We start from the raw sequence: 20,280 nt of genomic DNA on the forward strand, positions 1-20,280 counted from the left end.
ATTCTTTCATGCATGTTTGAGAAATCCTTTAATCTCCCATGGCAACCAGACAGCTGTGCAAAACGCCTGGGTGGATGTAGCTCCGCCTTTAAACTGCAGCCCCGCCCCCACTCAGCTCCTTCAGACTAGCCAGCCACATTTAGCAAACACCTGGTGGAGCTGAAACTCTGCTGAACTCATTATAGGAGCTGCTTCTCAGTGAAATGCTGGTAAAAATGTTGCTAACGGGTTAATACAGGAACCATATTGTGATGACTTCTTGAAGGCGGAGTTTCAGAAAGAGCAGGAATTTTTAAAGAGACAGAGACCCAATTTAAAATCAAAGTTACATTGATATATCTTGCAATTTTATAACAACTGAGGTAACATAGTTACTTGATTAAGCTATAAAACGGCACAATGTGCCTGTTTTTGTCTCTTGGTGGAATTTAATAATAAAATCTTAGATAAATTATGAGACACTAAACATGCTGGCGTGCAAGACGACACAGTTATTATTGTCACCTTTGAGCATGAGCTTCAAATCCTCTCTGCATGAGTTTTTGCCCAATGATGACTGAATGTTGGTACCAATACTTCACAACCAAATGGGTCTGGAAAATGAATGGATGGAGCTAAACAAACTAACTTCTATTTCTTTCTGTAAATGAAGAGACACGTTTCTTAAAGCTTTATTAAGTATTGGAGATTACATTAAGCTACAAAGTTTTAGCAGAGATTGTTTCCTTCACAATCCACTGACAGAAACTGAACGTCCCGTTGCTCTGAGCGTTTTTTGATGTTTAGCAGATTTAGCTTCAGTAATTGTCTGTCGTCGTGTTCTTTCTTGTTCCACTCAAAGGACTAGAAGAGACGTCGGTTTTGGCTGGAGTTGGACTGCAGCCAGTCTGAGCCTCTTTGACCTCTTTACATCTTCTTCTCCTTCGTCCATCCATCCACCCACTGATTCATTCATCCCACCATCCATTCATCTCTCCGTCCGTCTATTCAGGCCTCCATTCATCTCCACCGCCCTCTGACCCACTTCACTTACAAATGTCTGCGTTGGTGAGAGTATCTGTACGTGAGAAAAAACACTGGATGGCAGTAAATGATGAGAAAGTCTGAGACTGGATGATGGAGGAGAAGAGAAGACGTTGCCTTTTCTTCCAGACCACAGACCGGCTGAGAGGCCTCTGCTGGATGTTCATTCATGATCATCAGTATTTTCTCAGATATTTTAGACACCATATAATTGGGAAAGCTAAGTACCTCGGCTCTAACTTTTTCCTATTGCAGAAAAAGTGGGAGCCGTTCGCTGCCCCCTCACCAACACTGAGGCAACTCTGAGTCACTTCAGGAGGAGACTGTTCAGATTTTGCCTCTTGCTGGAGTTTGGAGACTCTTTGTTGAAGAGCAGGAGCAGCTCTGCACTTTGGTTGAGATTTTTATTTATTTTAGTTTTCTAAAAGATTATTTATTTATTTATTTATATATATATATATATTTTTTTTTTGGACAACTGCTTATTTGTGTGTAGTTTGGACAGCAATATTTCTCACACTTTGCTGTTTTGTTGTGATGCGTAACCATAGCAACAGGGTGTTTTACAACAGGCAGCAGCTGATCAACATTGGAGAAGCTGTAATAATACGTCATTTCCCTTTGGGATCAGTAAAATATTTCTGAATTTTCAGTGGAATTGCTGTGATTCCAATTTGGTTGCTCATGTTGCTGACATGGCGTTGCTTTATCTCCGGTCTGCGACGTTTATCCACCGTGTTGGCCGGGCTGTTTTGGTTTTGTATGTCAGAAAAATAAAGTAAAAACTCCACAGTTCTTAAATTCGAAGTGTTGCAGTTGTGAGAGCAGAGAAGATAAAAGTTGCTACCAAAATCTGGGTTTATAACTTTCAAAATGCAAAACTGAAGCAAGAAACTGAGAGGAATTTAACTTGGGTTGTGTTTGTTTTTCTCTTCTTTTAACATCAAAACAGCTGAAGGCTTGAGTAAAAACCAAACTGATCAAAGAGACTCGACGCTTGAAAGGCTAATGGCATAAAAATTCACTTCTCTGAAGTATTTTATAAAGTCTCTGCACAGACATTTTCAATACTCGCTTCATAAAATCTACCTTTCATTTCAAAGCTTTGTAGCTTAAAGTCAATACTGCTTCAGGTTGGCCTTTCTACATATCTGATTGTTTAGTATACATACTTTGATTAGCTGCTAAGTCAGGCTGCAGCAGATTTTCAGGTTTTTATGGACGTGCTGAAAAATCTTACATAATTTCCTCACATTTGGATCCAATTTAAACACATTTTTTAGATAACAGAAAGAAAACTCTAGAAGCCCCATATATTTATTGATGGTCTAATTTGTGGAGCCTTTTTTAATATGAAAGGATGTCAAAACATTTTAATGCAGATGGAAAGTTTCTTAACTTTCCTGAATTTAGTGTCTAACAGCGGGTTTTTTTATGGCGCTGCTGCAATAAACAGTCGATCCTTGCAGTGGAAAATAAAAATACACAAAGCCAAGTCACGTAGAGTGAAATGAATCAGCAAAGACTCTGTTTATGTTTTGTATTTGAAATATTTATGCTGTAAATTTGTATTGAATTAAGCTTTTTCTAAGTCCTGCATATTGGTCTTCTAGGGGAAACAGTATAAATTTCAGATAAGCCAAAAAAACTAAACCTTAAAGGACCTTTTAAATGTTTTTCCATCACATTACAGAGCATATTTATTCGGTATTAGTAGCTCATTATTGGTTAAAACAGTGACACACATCAATAGAGAAAGAGTTTCCATTATATAATAATTTTTAACATGTAAATAAACTCAGTATTTAGGTCATCAAGAACCAAAATGTGGAGATTTTATAGAACATCTTTTGGATTATTCTTCAGGAATTACACACCCTAATTGAAACTTTATGAGTAATACCAAATATTGAGACAGAAATATAGTATTTTTATTTCTTTTCTTTTTTTTTTATTGAAGATTATTTATCCCCCAAAAGATAAGACAATGTAGACGGGATATCATTTTGCAAACGTGAAATAATTATCTGTTTTTTTTTAAAATGTAACAAAATGAAATATCGAAACTGATTCATATGCTGCTCAATAATTATTGGCACAAACTGCTCCTTTGATTGCTGAAAGTACATGTATATAGGTGCTTACCAGGGGCATAACTTAAATTTAAACATTTGAAGTGAGACTTCTCTCATTTTCTATTGTGATAGCTTCCTGCTTCCAGAAGGGGGCAGTGTCGCACCAGCATCCCAAACCGAGTTTGTCGTTTTCGCCTAAATATCTGCCACACCCAATTCTACATTTATCTTTATGCAAAACAAGATTTCATCATATTTTAGGAATGTCTGCTTAAAGAGGAACATGTGTAAATGATCATAAAATTCAGTTCTGGGTTTGGAGATGAACTTAGAGAATATAAAATGTGAAGCCAAGTCTCCAGGAACTCTTCAAACCAAATAGAAGCTCAGGTGCGTGCTTCAGATGTTTGTAATGTTGTATAAAAATAAAAAGGTTCATGGATGCATGTGTGTGAAGTTAAATAGCAGAGATGCTGAAATGACTAAATTTTGTTATTTTCTCTTCTTTTCTGTAAATCCGTGTTTGTGTCAAACACTTTAAAACGCTCAGAGTGGATGAGACACATGCAGGAGTCAGGGATGGATGTCTGTGTTCGTTGCCACCGGCAGCCTTGAAGAATCCGACGGCTGCGGCAACGCAGCGTTGTCAGACGGGTGATTTATGTCTGCCGCTGTCCGGATCTTATTAAATGTCACTCACAGTCGCATCTCGCTGTGGCACAGCCGCTGCAGTATTATCATTTGGTGTCAAACACCCAGTAGCCCTTCCATCTGTAATCTGCCCAAAAAGCCCATTTAAAGGCCTGACAGGTTCCTGTTCGCTCCAGGGAGCAGAAGAAAAGGCTTTTGATACGACATATTCTCATATGAAGTTAAAATAAACAACTCTTGCTGTATTTGTTTTCTTTAAAGCTTATTATTCAGCTTTAGCTTATCAGCTGTGATAATGATATTCAGGAGTTGTTCTTTTTTTTAAAACATCTACTTTCAAAAGAGTTTTTTCATTTGTCTACTCAGAGAGACAGCATGTGTTTCACAGTGTGGTACTTTGCTTTCTTTTGTCCCCAACTTTTTCTAGTTTCCTCGTTATCCATAGTTTAAAGAAAATCACGTTTTTCTGTAAAAAAAATACAACTGTTAGCTAGAAGTAAGTTAAGACACCCCTACATTTGTAAACGCTTGTTAGATAAAATCTTACCAAGTATTTTGTTCCAGTTTCTAGTTCAAATATTTAATTATATGAGCTTCTTCTCAGAGCAACGCTGCTAAACATGTTAGCATTGTAGCAAATCTAAGTTTGTTGATTTTGCTTGGATTTCCACAATACTTCTCAAGAATCTCCAGGGACTTATTGACATAATCTGGCAGTAAACAGATAAGAACTGCATTGATTTGATAACATGATATTTAAGCACACTTAGTGTTTAGTCTAGAACCTAGAGGGCCACATGAAAAGCTACAGCGGGCCAGATTTGGCCCACAGGCCTCGAGTTTGAAGCTTCAGAAATAGCAAAAGTTTTTAAAGAGACGGAAGCCCAATTTCAAAGCATTTATTTACAAAGTTAAATGTCTTTTAAGTCTTATTTGATGTATCTTGCATTTTTATAACAACTGGAGTTAACATACATAACACCGCAGTTTAAAATGTTCATAGTGACTATATGTTGGTTAAATTATTTGTTGTATTTGAGATAACTAAAATGCGATGACACGCACAGAAAAACTCCTTTACACTTGACGTCTTTAAAAGCATTTGCTCTGATCCAGCCAATGTGTGTTTATGTAACTCGCTCATATCTGTTGAAAAGTCTGAGAAATTAGTGATGTGGGTCTAACCCACTGAGCCTCACCCCTCATTAGCCTTTCACTATCAATGCTCAAGGCCCTCTACTTCATTAATCATTGATTTTGCAATAACATGATGCATAGTCATAGCAAAATAAATGCATTTCTCTGTTGCAATTTCCATAATCTCTTATCTGGCAAAAACTTGGGATTGATAATCAATACAGCGTAAATCATCATCTGTAACGTTCATATCTATAAACTATAATCAGCGCAGTTTAAGATATTTTCTTGCACAGAAGCGAATCCGGTGTAGCATCGGTATTTTACTGCTTTGATTGTTTTGCATTTTATCTGCAGCTGTTTCCTAAAGATCTACAACATTAAAGAAAACGACATCGTTAATCGCATTAGAATGATATATCACACTCATTTCCATTTGCTGCGTTTGCCTCGGTATTAAAAAGGTCACCGAATGAGAAACCTCCTTCTTGTTTCTCTCTGGGAAATTAACATTTAAATGTAAAACGGAACCTCGTTATGTGATGTAAAAAAAAAAAAAAAGAAACGGTTACTTTTCTACACCGCTGCACTTTTTGCAGCGACTTGTAAAAATAAGTGATGCTGAAGTTGTTTTCCTCTCGCTACCTGATTACAAGGATCTAATTTGTAGACTTTCTGCTGCCTCCACCTTCGGGCCTTTGGGCTCCATTAGCCGCTGAGCTCTGAGAGTCATTAGAGGAGAAAATTAAAATACTCACCATTGCGTTTTTCACAATTAAGCCGGCTGGTTGCCTTGTTATGGAACATAATAACCCTTTGATGTTCGTCTGCTGACAAATGTCTTGCTGAAAAACTGCAGTCTTGGGTCTTTTTCTGCTCTACATCAAAAAGCTGCTTCATTACGTCTGCATTTATGAAACCAAACTCAAAGCAGAAAAAATAAAAAAAGGTTTGTCTCTTTCTGTAGTTTCAAAGTCATACACTTTAAAACATCTGAAGAAAATAAAAGTCCACCTGATGCCGTAAAAATACAATTTAAGTCAACAAGGAAACTGTTTTGGTTTTAACTCAGAAATTAAAGTTCATGAAGTTGATTTAACAAGAGAGAAGTTGTCCAAACGATGTTTTTTAAGTTAATTAATTTTGAATTGTGACTTTTATTATTTTCAACTCACAATATTAAGTTAAAATAACGACTTATTTTACTGTAGAATAATTCAAATTCTTGTTTCAAACTGTATGGACAGAATTTCTGATCTGACAATTAATTTTAGTGTAAACAGGACATTAAAATAAACATTTTCCTTAATAACACACGAGTCAGATCAATGTAACGCACGTCCATCTCTGGGTACAAAAACATGCCGCTAAGCATTCTGGGAAATAGTTCCCACTCTGGTCTTTTTCTTCTTTCAGTTTTTTTTAGGTGCAAACTTAAAAACTCAAGTTCATTAAACAATAGGAGGTTTGACAAAAATCTTTCACAAACTCACACATTCAGGTTCAAAATCTAAAACTTGCTAAATTTATTTGACTTGCAGAATAGAAGATGGTAGACACAACTAAATGCGGCTGAAATGTTTTAGTGTGTCTTGAAACTCACCTCAGCTGTGTGTGTGTGTGTGTGCGTGTTTGTGGGTGTATGTGTGTGTGTGTCCATGTGCACCCAAAAACCTGACAGATTTTTGATTTTCTAAATTTTATAAAATATTTATGTTAAAGATGTTATTTCATGTTCCAATGTCCCTAAAAAAATCCAAACCTAAAACAGAGTCTTTAGCTCATTTAGAAAGTTGTGTCCCCACGTGTAACCACCTAGTCACTCGCAAAACTAAGTCCTCACGTTTCGGGAAATACAAGTCTGTGTGTGTGTGTGTGTGTGTGTGTGTGTGTGTGTGTGTGTGTGCGTGTCTGTGTGTGTTAGTTACGGCTAATAAACACAGACGCATTCTGAAGTTTAATGAGGATTAAAGAAAACCTAAATAAATACTTCAGTGTTTGTGGGCGGGAGGCTGAAGCTCATCCCTGGAATCTGCTGGAGCCTCAGGAATCCTGGGATTTTCCCTGAGGAGAAGAAATATGGTTTTTAATAGATCTCTTATTCATTCTTTTATTTTTTCTTCTCTTCTGCCTTCCTTCCTGCTTTTTTCTCCCCCTTCCGCTGTCATCGGTTTTACAGTCTCCCCTGGTGGGGGCCTGCCTTTCATGACACATGTTAATACGTTCACATGTAGCCGTGCATCCTGTTATTATGTGGGATCGCTCTGCTGCACATCATTTCCTGTTTTCCTTTCTTCCCAGTGCTGCACTGAAATGCAGAACTTAAATGACTCCGTAAGCAGAGATGATCAAGGATACACCTCCTGGTCTTTTGCTTTTCTTTGATATCTCTGTGCAGGCCATGAAAGCAGTTTCCATGGTGACGTTGTTGAAAATGAATCCTTTTTGTTTACTTTGCAATTTACATATAAGGGTTGTGTCTGATTATGTCAGGTTTCATGTATTACAGCAATATTATATGTTTTTATCTGAGATTATGGGAATGAGCTTCAATAAACATCTTTAATCTGCAGAGGAAAAAAAAATATCAAAAAGCTTAATTATTAAGCAACAAATCTTGTGTGAAAAATAAACAATTTAAACTACATCTTTCATACAAACTCCAAGTTTTTAGCTTCTTTATTTGACTGCGTCAGTGTCGAAGGATGAGCTGCAAAAATAGACCTTGAATAAAGTAATTTCTAAAAAGAAAAAGCTTTTATAATCTTTCCGCCTCTTTTAGCAAAGAAACAAATTACACACACTCAGCTTGGGAATGAACGTCATATTAGTTTTAAACTTTAATAAAAATGTTAAACATGTAATGTTTAAGACTCAGAGATTAAATATAAGCCAGTTCTGTCAATTGTTTGACATATTTAGACAGAAATCAGGATTAATTTTTACTTAAATTTGTAAGAAAAAGCCAAATTCCTTCTGGAGAGAAGTAGTTTGGTCAAAAGATATAAATAATATTTGGTCTCAATGATAAGAAACATGTAAACTCCAAACAAGCTAATTTATTCCTATAAAAAATTTAGAAAACATTTGTAGTTAGTCTTTAATTATAATTTTGACCCACTAAAGTCCAGCTTGTTGGTATTTTATCTCCTTTTCTCCAGAATTAACACTTTATAGTGCATGAAGGAAAAACTATTTCTGTTTATTCATATATAGGCTTAATTTGCATTGGCATAAATCAATAGTTTCTCCTATTGACAACATGATCAGATCTGACAGTTATTGTCCTTTACCGATTTTCCTTTCACTGGGGAAACAATAATTACCATAAAGTGATGAAATTATGACTTCCAGCTACTGTTCAGGCAATATTTTGACTGCAAGCGGAGCTTTATCTGCATGTATTCATGCTGCTTTGTTGCGTTTTTGAGCCGCTGCCTGCTGTTATGTCTCCAACTTGTGTCTAATTTTCCCATGAGAGTTTTCAGTTTTATCCGTTTTCAGATTTAGATTTGATATGCGAGACGTTGGCTCAGAGCTATTCTGGAACAAACTCGCTCAAATGCATAATAATATTAATCTCTGGTGACCCAAAGTGTGGTAGGCAGCTGTCAGGCAAAGCTGGACTCAGAACATTAACACTTTGTCTGATTTGGAAACGAGACCTTCGCTGAGAAACACGATCTTTGTAAACCGAGAATCTGAGAGTTAATTAAAGGCTTTCGGTGCTGGGTGAAGTTTCTGTCTGATCCCAGACCAGCAGGACCCGGTCCTCAACATTGCAGCATCTTTTGGCATCAGATGCAGCCGCTAGTTCCCACAATCCCCTTGTTGCCATAGCCAGATCGTGTTTGTGTATTGCAGGGCGTGGACTGTGTGGTTACCGAGTTGGTGGCTGATTGTATTAGCGAGCAAAGCTGGTTTGGAAGAAGAAATAATGTGACTCATGAACTTCTCCTCTGTTGCTTCTCACTCACTCCGTCTTTCTCTCTTTTGATCCACCCACCCCGACAACCTACAGAGGCGAAATGATGCGAGGATGAGGCATCAGCCTGCAAGATGATAAAAAATGACAGGAAATTAAGAAATTTACTCTCTCAGGCGATTCTTTATCAAACACAGATACCCACTAGAATTTGTATTTATGTAAAACCGTCACATTGAATGAATAATGTAGAGTAAAATAATTTTGTTTTGGAAAATTTTAAACCTTAAAAGAAGCAAATATTAACTGTAACTTTAATTTTACTTTGAAAATGAACCAATCTTCACAAATATTAAAATAGATTATCCTTTTATCTGGGTAACGCATTCTCACAGAATTATATTTTTTAGATAAATACATAAGTTTAATTGTAGTAAATTTATTCAGTGATGCAAAAACATAATTTATAATAAAATTTTCTACAGAATTAAAATTAAAACACTCCCCAATGTAAAAACCTTAGAAAATCATAAGATCTTTTATGTATTTACTAAAAAGCAATGCCAAAAATAATTGGGCTGGAATCTATTTGTAACAGGTTTTACTTTTAAATAATGTTTAATTACAGTATTTATGAACTTTCAATTATTAATCAGTTCCTTTTTGTCTCTTTGGGATGTAAATACTACAAAACCAGGCATCTATTCAAAATGGGAAAGACAGGGGAACATGCCATTTAGGTAATTAGGATGTATTTGGATCTGAATAAGTGACAACAAAGCTACCAGAAAATAGCTTTTCGTTTTAATTTATCCATTTCTACAATCGGAGCATTAATCAAAATGAGCAACTATAATTGTGACACTGTAAAAACTAAATCTTACCAATTAATTTTGGTCTAGTTTCTATTGCAAACGTCTCAGTACACTTAAAAAACACAAAACTGAATTACAAGTCATTTTTCAGAAAGATATAGGAGAAATTATTAAGTCAGTAATTCCTTACTGTTGATGAAAAAGTACTAATTTCATTGGCAGGTTATTTCACTCGTAACTCGTAAGGTTATTTTCCCATGTTATAATGAAATGATACGACAGTAGAACTTATACGTTTTTCATCAATACTAAGAAATTATTTAATTATTATCAGGTGAAAAGTTACCTGTAAGTTAGTTTAGTCTTATTGTGAGTGAACTCGTGGTGCGTTCACACCAAACGCGTTTTGTGCGTCAAAATCGCTCTGTGTGGACGTTGAGAAGAGACTCCTTTTCATACGTGACCTTCGACCTCTTCCACCTGCGTCTGCTGCGTCTTTCGTCTAATAAATACGTTTGTTTAACGTTTATTTACTGTGACTCAACGTTTTTGCTGGATGGATTTGGGTAGCTGAGATGTGGGGGAATATTTTCAAGTAGTAAAAGTTATAACTTGTCGTCTTCCAATCAAGGTCCTTTCTTTTCCTGTCTCTGCAGTCATGATTTGATTAGGACGTTGACTATAGGACGAGAGCAAACAGTGACAATTAGTTTATCCACCATTTATTTGTTTTTCTCTGAGATCATGCTGCAAAATGCACCACTACGGGCTGGTTGATGCTCTGCGTTGAGCGGCGAAAGTTCAGATTTTTCAACTTCAGCATCAGATGCGCTTGATGCGTCCAACGCTTCAAATCGCGCAGCGCTTGACGCTATAAATAAACGCAAACCAGACGCGCCTGACGGTCAAAACGTGTTTGGTGCATCATAAGATATTTGCACTAGAAACTACACAAAAAGTACTTGGTAAGATTTTGTGTTTTTGATGTGAATCTTATCATCTGGGAGGTAAAAATAGGACTACAAGTTGATTAAATTTAAGTCCTAAACAGAACTCTAGCGCATGGTTTGGATTGTGCCTTTGGATCAACATTAGCAACACATTAAAGCTGTCGGAGTTCTGCACATGATAGATGAACTAAATTCTCACAATACATACATTTTTTATGGTTTCTCCTCCTGGATAATTTAATCCGTGAGTCATTTTACAGCTAACAGAGTTTAGCAAACACATCCATCCTCACAATTCGACTTGTGAGAAAAGGATTAGTCTGCTGCCCTGCATGTGAGTGTGACTCATCCGTTCATAGCAGCGGCTTCAATGTTCCTACATGAACTTTCTAGAGAAAACCGTCTGTGTTGATACCTGCATTCCTCTCCACAAGCCTCCGTCATGTGAATTGTTCCATTTCAGGAAAACAGAGTTGCCTTCAAATTAAAGCTTCAGATCAAAAGCCAGGAGGAGAAAATCAGCGGTTGCAGTAATGGCTGGTGCAAGTTTCCAGAAACTGTGTTTGATGTGATGGAACAAGTTGTATATTTTGTGCATAAAGTGAATCGTCATGTGCTTCATGAGTGTGTTAGAACCGGGGCAGTGAAGCAACACATGCACAGCTAAACTGTAGCAGGAAGACGTGCATGTTTATCTCAAACTGTGTGTGTGTGTGTGTGTGTGTGTGTGTGTGTGTGTGTGTGTGTGTGTGTGTGTGTGTGTGTGTAGTTATGCAGGTCACGTTGTTGGCAGCACTTTGAAAGCCCAGAAGGAGAATCCAGAGACGTCTATACGCCACACAGATCCTGCCCTGAAGGAGGTGAAGCAAAGGCTGGAGCGGCTAACGCAGGTAAAACGACACCGAAATCAGATTTTACTCTCATATTAAAGCTGATTTCTGCATTTCCACCTTTGCACTCTATGGTGTAATTATAATATTAGCTGCACAGATGAATCATGGCGTCATGTGAACCCATGTATCAGTCACAATGAGTCACACTAATGATTGATTATTTATGCCAGGATTTGAAAGACAAACAGAAATGAAGAGGAAAACCTGAATACACTGGAAAAATACAAAAACTGCTTTGTGTTCTTTCTAGTCCAAGTATCTTATTACATTCGTCAATATTGTGATTGATCGTTTATGGCAGAATTTGAAAGAATAGAATGTAAAAAACCCAAGAATGAAAAAGTTGTCTGGTTCTTTATACACACTAAATCTTACCAAGTATTTCTGTCTAGTTGTCTTCTTACATTGGAAATAAAACAAAACTAACTTACAAGTAAGTTTGCAGCAAAATGTAGGAGCTTCTTTTAAGTAAATAATTTATTAATATTGTTTGAAGAAAAGGTTCTAGTTCACTGGCAGATTATTTTATTTAAGAAAACATTTTTCCCATGTTGAGTGAAATAATCTGCCAGTACTTTTTTTTTAATTAAAAGTATTATTTATGTAAAACAAGTTCCTATATTTAGCTGAAAAGTTACTTGTAAGTTAGTTTTGTTTTATTTCATGTGTAAAACAAAACATTTGCACTATAAACTAGACGGTAATATTTGGTAAGATTTTGTGTTTTTGCAGTGTATGGAGAAAGAACCTGACTTTTTTTTTTTTACATCCTATTTTTGCAAATTCTGGCATAAATAATTAACACTTTAAATAGTTGAAGCTTCTCAACTTCTTTTTCCAATACCTTTTTTAAACATTGGAATAATTGCTTGTCTGCTTTATGACGGCTGCGTCCTTCTTTTATTTGATGATTTGTTCTATTTTTACATTTTTTTTTTATGGACTACTTGTTTTTTTTGTCTCCAAATAAAGATTTTCTTTCTTGTTAAAACAACTGAAAGGGTTAAATTAGCGCCGATTCTGAGACGAACCAAATCACAGCGTTGATTTAACTCGGCTGAATTATCCTCACTGCAGAAACACTGAATTTTACCAAGTATTTGTGTCCACTTCCTAGTGTAAATATCTTAGCATTCTTTGAATAAGACAAAACTTTTCAGCAAGATAAATCAGCCAATGGAAATATAACTTTTTTTAAATCTATGTTTATGACATTGTAACGGCGAATTTGACGTTTATAACAGCTGAAAAAGGGACAGAGGCCACAGACACGGGAAGAGCAGGAGACTTTGTGTGTTAAATCGAGATAGGAGTAATAGAAAGCTGACCAGAAAATAAAATAAAATAAAATGAGGAGCATTGAGGCCGGGGCGGACACGGCCCGCTCAACCTGCTGCTTATTTCTAAGGTACTAAAATATTTGCACTGGAAACTTCACACCAAATCTTACCAAGTATTTTACTGCAAATATCTCAGTACACTTGAAATAAGACAAGTAACTTTTTATTAAGATAAGAAGACTTGTTTTAAGTCAGTAATATTGATGAAGATGTTCTTATTTCACTGACAGATTATTTATAACAAGACATATTTCTCATGTTATAAGTTAATTTATCTGCCAGCAGAACAAATACTTTTTCATCAGTATTAGGTAATTATTTACACAAAACAAGCCTCTATATCTTGCTGAAAAGTTACTTTTAAGTTGGTTTGTTTTGCTTGAAGTGTGCTAAAATATTTGCAGTGCAAATTAGACCATTTTTGGTTAGATTTTGTGTTTTTGCAGTGCAGCCAGTGGAGGCAGGGTGATGCTTTAGGCTGTCTGCTGCTGGGATCAATAAGAAAGTTGGTTTGAGACAAATCTCCAGCCGAAGCATGGCAGCAGGTTCATCGGCTCCTGGAGGGAATATTCTCTGAGGGTTGCAACCTCTCTCAGCGCTGCAATCTGTCCACAAAGCAGATATGGTTCAGGAAAAGTTTAAAGGGCACATCAATACATTTGAGATGTTGTCAAATTCCCCAGATCTTGGTCCGGTTGAGTGTCTGTGATGTGCTGAACAAACTAGTCCGATCAATAGAGGCCCCACCTCACAGCCTGCAGGAGTTAAAGGAAATGCTGCTGGCGTCTCGGCGCCAGATGCCGAAGCAACAAACCTTCAGGACCGGAGTCGGATCTGAGCCTCGGCACGTCGGCGGCGTCTTGGTAACGTCTGGCAGGTGATCATAATGTTACGCCTGATTGGCATGAGGCGAGCTGTCAATCGATGCTCAATGAGAAATGAGTTTCAACCAGCAGAAAATCCCGGAGTATGAATCTGCAGCTTTGTTTCCTGTTCTGGAGTTTCTCTTCTTTTTATTTTATTTTTTTGCAGCTGCTTTTGAGGGCAGATCTGCAAACACAGCAGATGCATCGGCTGAAATGTCTCCAGATCTGCAGACTCACAAATATCAGCTGCAGTTTTAGATATTTGTTGTATAAAAAATACGATGAATTTCTGATCTCAGGTAGAATAAAATCAGCAGATGCATGAAAGATGTTTCAAATGTGACGTTGGTAGCCTTTGTTTTAAATCTGGTCACCTGCCATAAAAAAATGTGTACATTTAAGATGCAATTTGGGTTCTCTGCATCTTTGTATTTAAGTTAATAAATACATTCTTTATTTGAATTTATTTTATTTACAAATAAGTGAATTTTATAACAGAAAATACTTACTTTTTTATATATATATTTTAAATTTATTGTAATATAGTGCAATCTTTTTGGGGAAAAACTGTCAGAATGATGCACTGATGTTCTTTGATAGAGTTTAATTTGATAAATTGCTATCACAATATCAATGTGTGCAGCACTGCTGATAAATTGTATTCAATAATCCTTAACGATATTATTGCATTTCATGAGACAGAAGGTTCAGAAATTAAATTTTATGTTGGTTTATTACTAAAATAAACAAATTGAATGACAAAATGCTTGAATATGAGAACAGAAAGTTACAATAAAATGATAAAGTTTGGCTTTAAAATGAAAGTCAGACGGTACATGAAATAATATGACATTTAATAACTCCTCACTTTGATTCTCAATATTTATTCTGTTGGCTTTATCTAAATTTGTGCTTATGTCCTGTTGTAATTGGATGCATTTATGAAAAACGATAAGGCAATGTCACCTTAAACGTTAAGCTTGTTATATTTGCTGCTATCAGTCATTATAAAGATAACTGTGATAAGTTATCAGTTCCAGGTCAGAACCGATTCACTTTCTGTCTCCTGAATGTCGTTCAGGTCTTCAACTTAACACATTCAGCTCAACTTCAGAGCAGAGGAATTGATCAGGGAGTTATAAAAGTGATCAATGTTATTAATAGGAGGATTATTTTCCCGTCGAACATGTTTAGGACTGTAATTGAAAACGATGGGTCGGTGTAGGCTGAGCCTCTTTCCTCTGCTTTTGAAGCTCTTCCTGTTTTCCCTCTAATCTTGTTGCTCGGTCCATTAATCATGCTGCATTTAACGCATGTTTCTGCTAAGTCAGCACTCAGGGTGCATGTGTGGTTTGCAGCGGTTTTGCCATAAACACAGAAATGCACACTACACACGCACCACATAATCATTTATGTATGAGATTTCTAGGGCTCATTAAATCGATGCAAGTGGTCGTTTTTGTTTTGGAGAGCATTTAATCTTATGTAAATATTCTTGTGTGAAGCATTACGGTTTTCTTTTTTCAGGAAAAATGAGAAAAGTTCGGTTTTGTTTGTTGTAACGGGCCACAAAATGGGACTGAAAATAACTTTTACACCTTGAAAGGGTGTTTTCTTAGGGGACATGGAGGATTATTTCTTTCTTTTGCGTTATCTTGCAGTTGCTGGATGATTCAGACGGGGGTCAGGAAGTGGATTTCTCCTGTAATCGTGTAGAGGCGATCGACATGAGTAACTATCTGGAGCTCCTCATATTATACAGGAGTCAGAAGAAAGCTTTCAAACCCTGGAGAATACAAACATTTAGGATCAAAAGCAGCTGTAATGCTATTTTACGCAATTAGCCTACGATAACGATGCTATCGCTAACAACAAGCTAACCCATGTTATTTCTACGAGCTTCGATCTCCTGGTAAATAATTTATTTAGCTTCTGTAAACCCAGATTCATGCTGGAGTTGTGCGTTAATGTTGACAATGTAGGTCAAACATCCTCAGCGATTTACAAAAATCAAATTAAAGACACGGTTCATTTGAATGCGGCTCAATAAAATATCTGAAAATGCAGTTTAAACGATGCGATTGTTTCCTGTTAGAAAGAGGCTTTTCTTCTTCTTCTTCTTTTTGTTTTAATGGCGGTTGGCAAGCAACTTAATGGTGTGCATTACCGCCACCTACTGGTGTGGAGTGTGGATCAGGACGCCCCCCACCACCACCAAAAAAAATTAAATCCTTTCAATCAGTTTAGTTTGAAAGAGGCGCTGCAAACTCACCTCTTGTTTTTAGCCGTAGATTGTTGATCCACTTTTCCCACCTTTTTCAGTAAGAATAAATCAAGTTAAAATCAGTTTGTTGAGTGAAATTTTAAATTGACATTTGTGACTGTGTGGTGAATTTGCCAATTGCGAGGGAACGCAAAAGAAAAATGCTTTCCCATGTCCCTAAGGGGCCTCCGTATTATTTGCTCCACTTTATAAAAACAGAATTGAATGTGTATTTTAATGAGCTTTCATTGTCATTTAGAAGTTTAGTGTTGCATTATTATCGCGCTCACTGGCGCAGCGGCATGTTTTTAAAGGTTGCTATTTGTCTGAAGTACAAGTTAATGCATGCCATTGATTAATTATCATTCCTGTCTGTCGTTTGCCATTTATATTCTCCCACAACAAGGATGAGAGATGGATGGAAATATGAAACAGGAGAAGGAAGCATCTCTGGAATTTTAATCATTTCAGGAACTTTTTTTTTTTTTTCTGTTTCTGGTTTGTATCATGTGTAATAAAGTCTGATAAAAGCTTCTTTATCTACTCAGTAGATGACGCCCCGCTTTGCCATCACTTGCTGCAGAGGATCACGTTACATTGCTTAGCCAATCAGAGGATCACGTTACATTGCTTAGCCAATCAGAGGATCACGTTACATTGCTTAGCCAATCAGAGGATCACGTTACATTGCTTAGCCAATCAGAGGATCACGTTACATTGCTTAGCCAATCAGAGCTGCGGAGGAGCCCTGATTGAAGGAGTTCTACTCTTAGCATGGATTTGAACTTGTGTCTTTATTTACTTCAGCAAAGCTCACAGTTTTTACCACATTCTGCAGCTTTCGGTGTTCTAAATCTGCTCCTTATTCGCATCTTTTCGGGGTTGCTACTGCCTCTAGTGGCATGGGGGTGGTAACATAACTAATATAATTACATTACTAAATCAGAATACTGCAAAGTCTTTATTATTTATTATTAATTTTTCATTCTCTTAAGAATGTAGAGCTAATTAAATGATCTAAACACCTAAAGACCTTAAAGTGGTTCCAGTTTCTCTCCAACCTGTTGAAACTGTGTCAAATTTTAAATACCTTGGGTCGTTCCTGGACATTCAGCTCAACTTTGCTGAAAACAAGAACTGTTCTCAGAGACTCTACCTTTTAAGAAGACTTAGTAATCATGGAGTGACCCGACTAGACTCTAGTCTGTCAAATTCAAGACACCCCTATGTCTTGAATTTGGGGGGGAAAAAAATCATATTTTATTTATCACTACAGAAGGGTTCAGTGAATGCGCATATGAAACTGGGGGGCTCCGTACCTCAAAAAAAGGCTAAGAACCACTGGTCTACTGGGATTTTATTCAGTCATTTACAGCACCAGTCAGGATTTGTGCTCAGCCAATGAAGACGAGCCAAATGAACCCAGAGGAGCAGATTTTAGTTTTAACAAAGTGACAGTGGATGACAGGATGGACTCATTAAAATACTTTCATTCCTCTGTTCTGACCTTCAGTTTGTATCACATTACAGTAACGCAGTTTCTTCTTCTACTCAAGAAATGCATGATTTACAGGGCAAGTAAACACAAATAATGTTAAAATAGATTTTTAGTCGCATCTCACTCACCGGATTATTAAAATTTATTACCGACCTGCTGTGAAAGTACTGCAATGTTTTGTTTTCTGTTTTTGCAAAACTCAATTTCATCTGATAAATCTATAAATAATAACCTCTGAATGTTTATAAAACACATAGAAGAAATTTAAATAGATTGAAAATATCACACTGAGTATTGATAATCTGTATGGTTTGTTTCACTTTAGTTGACTTATTGAAATAAATTAAATTGTCAGTAATGTTATAATATCGTCTGTGATGCAACACTTTTCTCTTATTATGTGAAAACAAGAAAATATATTGTTATTGTAATATAACGAAAGATTTCTTAAAGAAAATATCAAATTATTTGCGAATAATTCAACCACAGAACTTTGTTCTTATAGTTTCCATACATCAAGGTTATTTTTTTGGCTCTGTATTAATAAAAATCATAAGTAATAACACCTTTTACTATGTAAATTCTTAGATTAAGTTGTTTTTCAGGGTTTAGAGAAATTTTGAAAATAGCTAAATACATATTATTTACGTTTTTGTCGTCCTTCTTGCTTTTTTTTGTTTCCTTAAAGCAAAACTGCCTAAAATCAGTTTAAATTTTACAATAGTAACAACTCAGTTTAAAGATTTAGCAATTTACTTTTGTGAAAAAACGCACACAAAAAAATAAACATTGAAACTTAAATTAAAACAAGAAGTCTTTTAAATCACGTGTGATAAAGGGATTTTGTCCTTTAAAAAAGGATTCGGTATGTGGTTTCCATGGTTTCATTGGTAAATAAACAGCAGGTGCAGAAACCGTGGATCAGGTGTTTTACACTGTAAAACATCTTAGCACTTAAAAAACTGAAAGAAGAAAAACACAGGAGTGGGAACTGTTTCCCAGAATGCTTAGCGGCGTGTTTTTGTATCCTGACATGGAAGTGCGTTGAGTTTTGTGTTTTGTTAAGGAAAATGTTTATTTTAATGTCCTGTTCACACTAAACGTTTTTGATAAATAAAATTCATTATCACATCAGAAATTTTGTTCATGCGATTTGAAATGAAAAATTAAATTATTCTGCAGTAAAAAAAAGTCGTTATTTTAATAGAGAAATGGTTTAAATTGCAGCTTTATGTTAAAACTCGCAACCCCAGATTCATCCATCTTCTTACGCCCTTGTCCCTCAGTGGGGTCAGGAGGTGCTGGTGCCTCTCCAGCCAACGTTCTGGGCGAGAGGCAGGGCAACATAGAGACACACAGGACACACAAGCATCCACACACACACACACACACACAACTAGGGACAATTTGGAGAGGCCAATTAACCTGACAGTCATGTTTTTGGACTGTGGGAGGAAACCGGAGTACCTGGAGAAAACCCACCATGCACAGGGAGAACATGCAAACTCCATGCGGAAAGACCAGGGCTGGGAATCGAACCCAGAACCTTCTTGCTGCAAGGCAACAGCTCTACCAACTGCACCACTGTGCAGCCCACAACCCCAGATTGTTGAACTTAAAAAACAATGTTCTGGAGAACTCCTCTTTTGTCGTTAAATCACCTTCATGAACTTTAGTTTCTGAGTTAAAACCAAAACTGTTTTCTTGTTGACATGTTTCAAGGCAGCAGGTGGACTTTCATTTTCAAGTTAAATCACCTTCTGATGTTTTACAGCCTCTGGACATTTTGGCTTCTTGGGCCTCCAATAAGAAGGGGATGACAGTCGGATCTGCACGTTTTCCTCTTGACCCAGTGGTGGAAACAGGGTGTAACGTAACGTGTTGGTGGGGATTTTGGTGAATCATCCACAGTCCGTCGCTCCGTGTCCGGGTTTTCCCTCGGATCCTGGTGTTTCCACAGCTGCTTTGCGCCTCTCAGAAATAATAATGTTAAGTTCAGAGCTGTTCATGCTTGTCCTGCTTCCAGAAAGAACTTTGAAAAGTGTATTTTAGTGATGTGCTGAATTGATTTAGACGATGAACAGCATGTGTGCCACATTTATATTTTATATTTTACCCACAGTGTTTTTGCCCATGGCAGAGCTAACACAGGCTGCTGTCTCCTAATTTTATTCCTATTTATATTATTTTGCCAGATTTCACAAGTTTGATTGCACTGGTTTAATGTTGAACACAATAAATGAACAAGTTCATGAACAAGTTTGAGAAATAAACTTAGGCAATTGTTATATTTGCAATGTATTGAAAAAAACTATGAACCGAATTACGTTTTTGTGATTTTTCTTTGCAGTTTTTAGCATTTTATTTTGTTGCTATGGATTAATAACATATAAATTGTGAAAGACCTGGATATAAGGATTGTACTGATGTATTGGTTATTGAAATGCTCCAAATAATGGCTGTGCAGCATCCAAAAATGTAAAAATAAGCTCATGCGAACCTTTATAATTGCAGACCTAAACGGGTTAAAATTGCATCATTTGCTCTTTTTATGCTTCTTGTCATTGATCCATCAGGAATTTAGATGGTTCTTGCTATGTGTGGTTAAAAAGCCAAAACATTTTCAGCTTCATTGCTTTGAACCCCAATGAAAACCTGCTGGTTATTCCACCAAACACTGATTTCTGAACTCTCTCTGAGTTAAAACATTGGCATTGATGTTTTTAAATGAACATAAACATGTTTAGCTCTGAAAGCATTGCATCTTTTTTCACCGTTTCTCATTTTCTTGGATTTTTGCTTGAAATTTCGTGGACATGTTTTCAGTAGAATAAAGGAACAATG

General features: G+C 36.5%; 1 protein-coding gene across 3 annotated transcripts in view; it reads left to right on the forward strand.

The window, feature by feature from the left end:
- Positions 1 to 20,280, forward strand: part of LOC103463086 (glypican-5-like) — a 69,843-nt gene that overhangs the window by 28,638 nt on the left and 20,925 nt on the right. For 2 of the 3 annotated variants that reach the window (XM_008406222.3, XM_008406221.3), the window contains exon 8: positions 11,346 to 11,466. In XM_008406222.3, the coding sequence (XP_008404444.2) occupies positions 11,346 to 11,466 (121 nt within the window). Of the gene's footprint in view, positions 1 to 11,345; positions 11,467 to 13,492; positions 13,808 to 20,280 lie in introns of those variants that run through there. The other variant, XM_081606044.1, reaches the window with a different exon arrangement.

Source organism: Poecilia reticulata, chromosome 4, assembly GCF_904066995.2.
Source record: "Poecilia reticulata chromosome 4, P_reticulata-male-v2, whole genome shotgun sequence".
In the NCBI taxonomy this organism is placed as follows: Eukaryota; Metazoa; Chordata; class Actinopteri; order Cyprinodontiformes; family Poeciliidae; genus Poecilia; species Poecilia reticulata.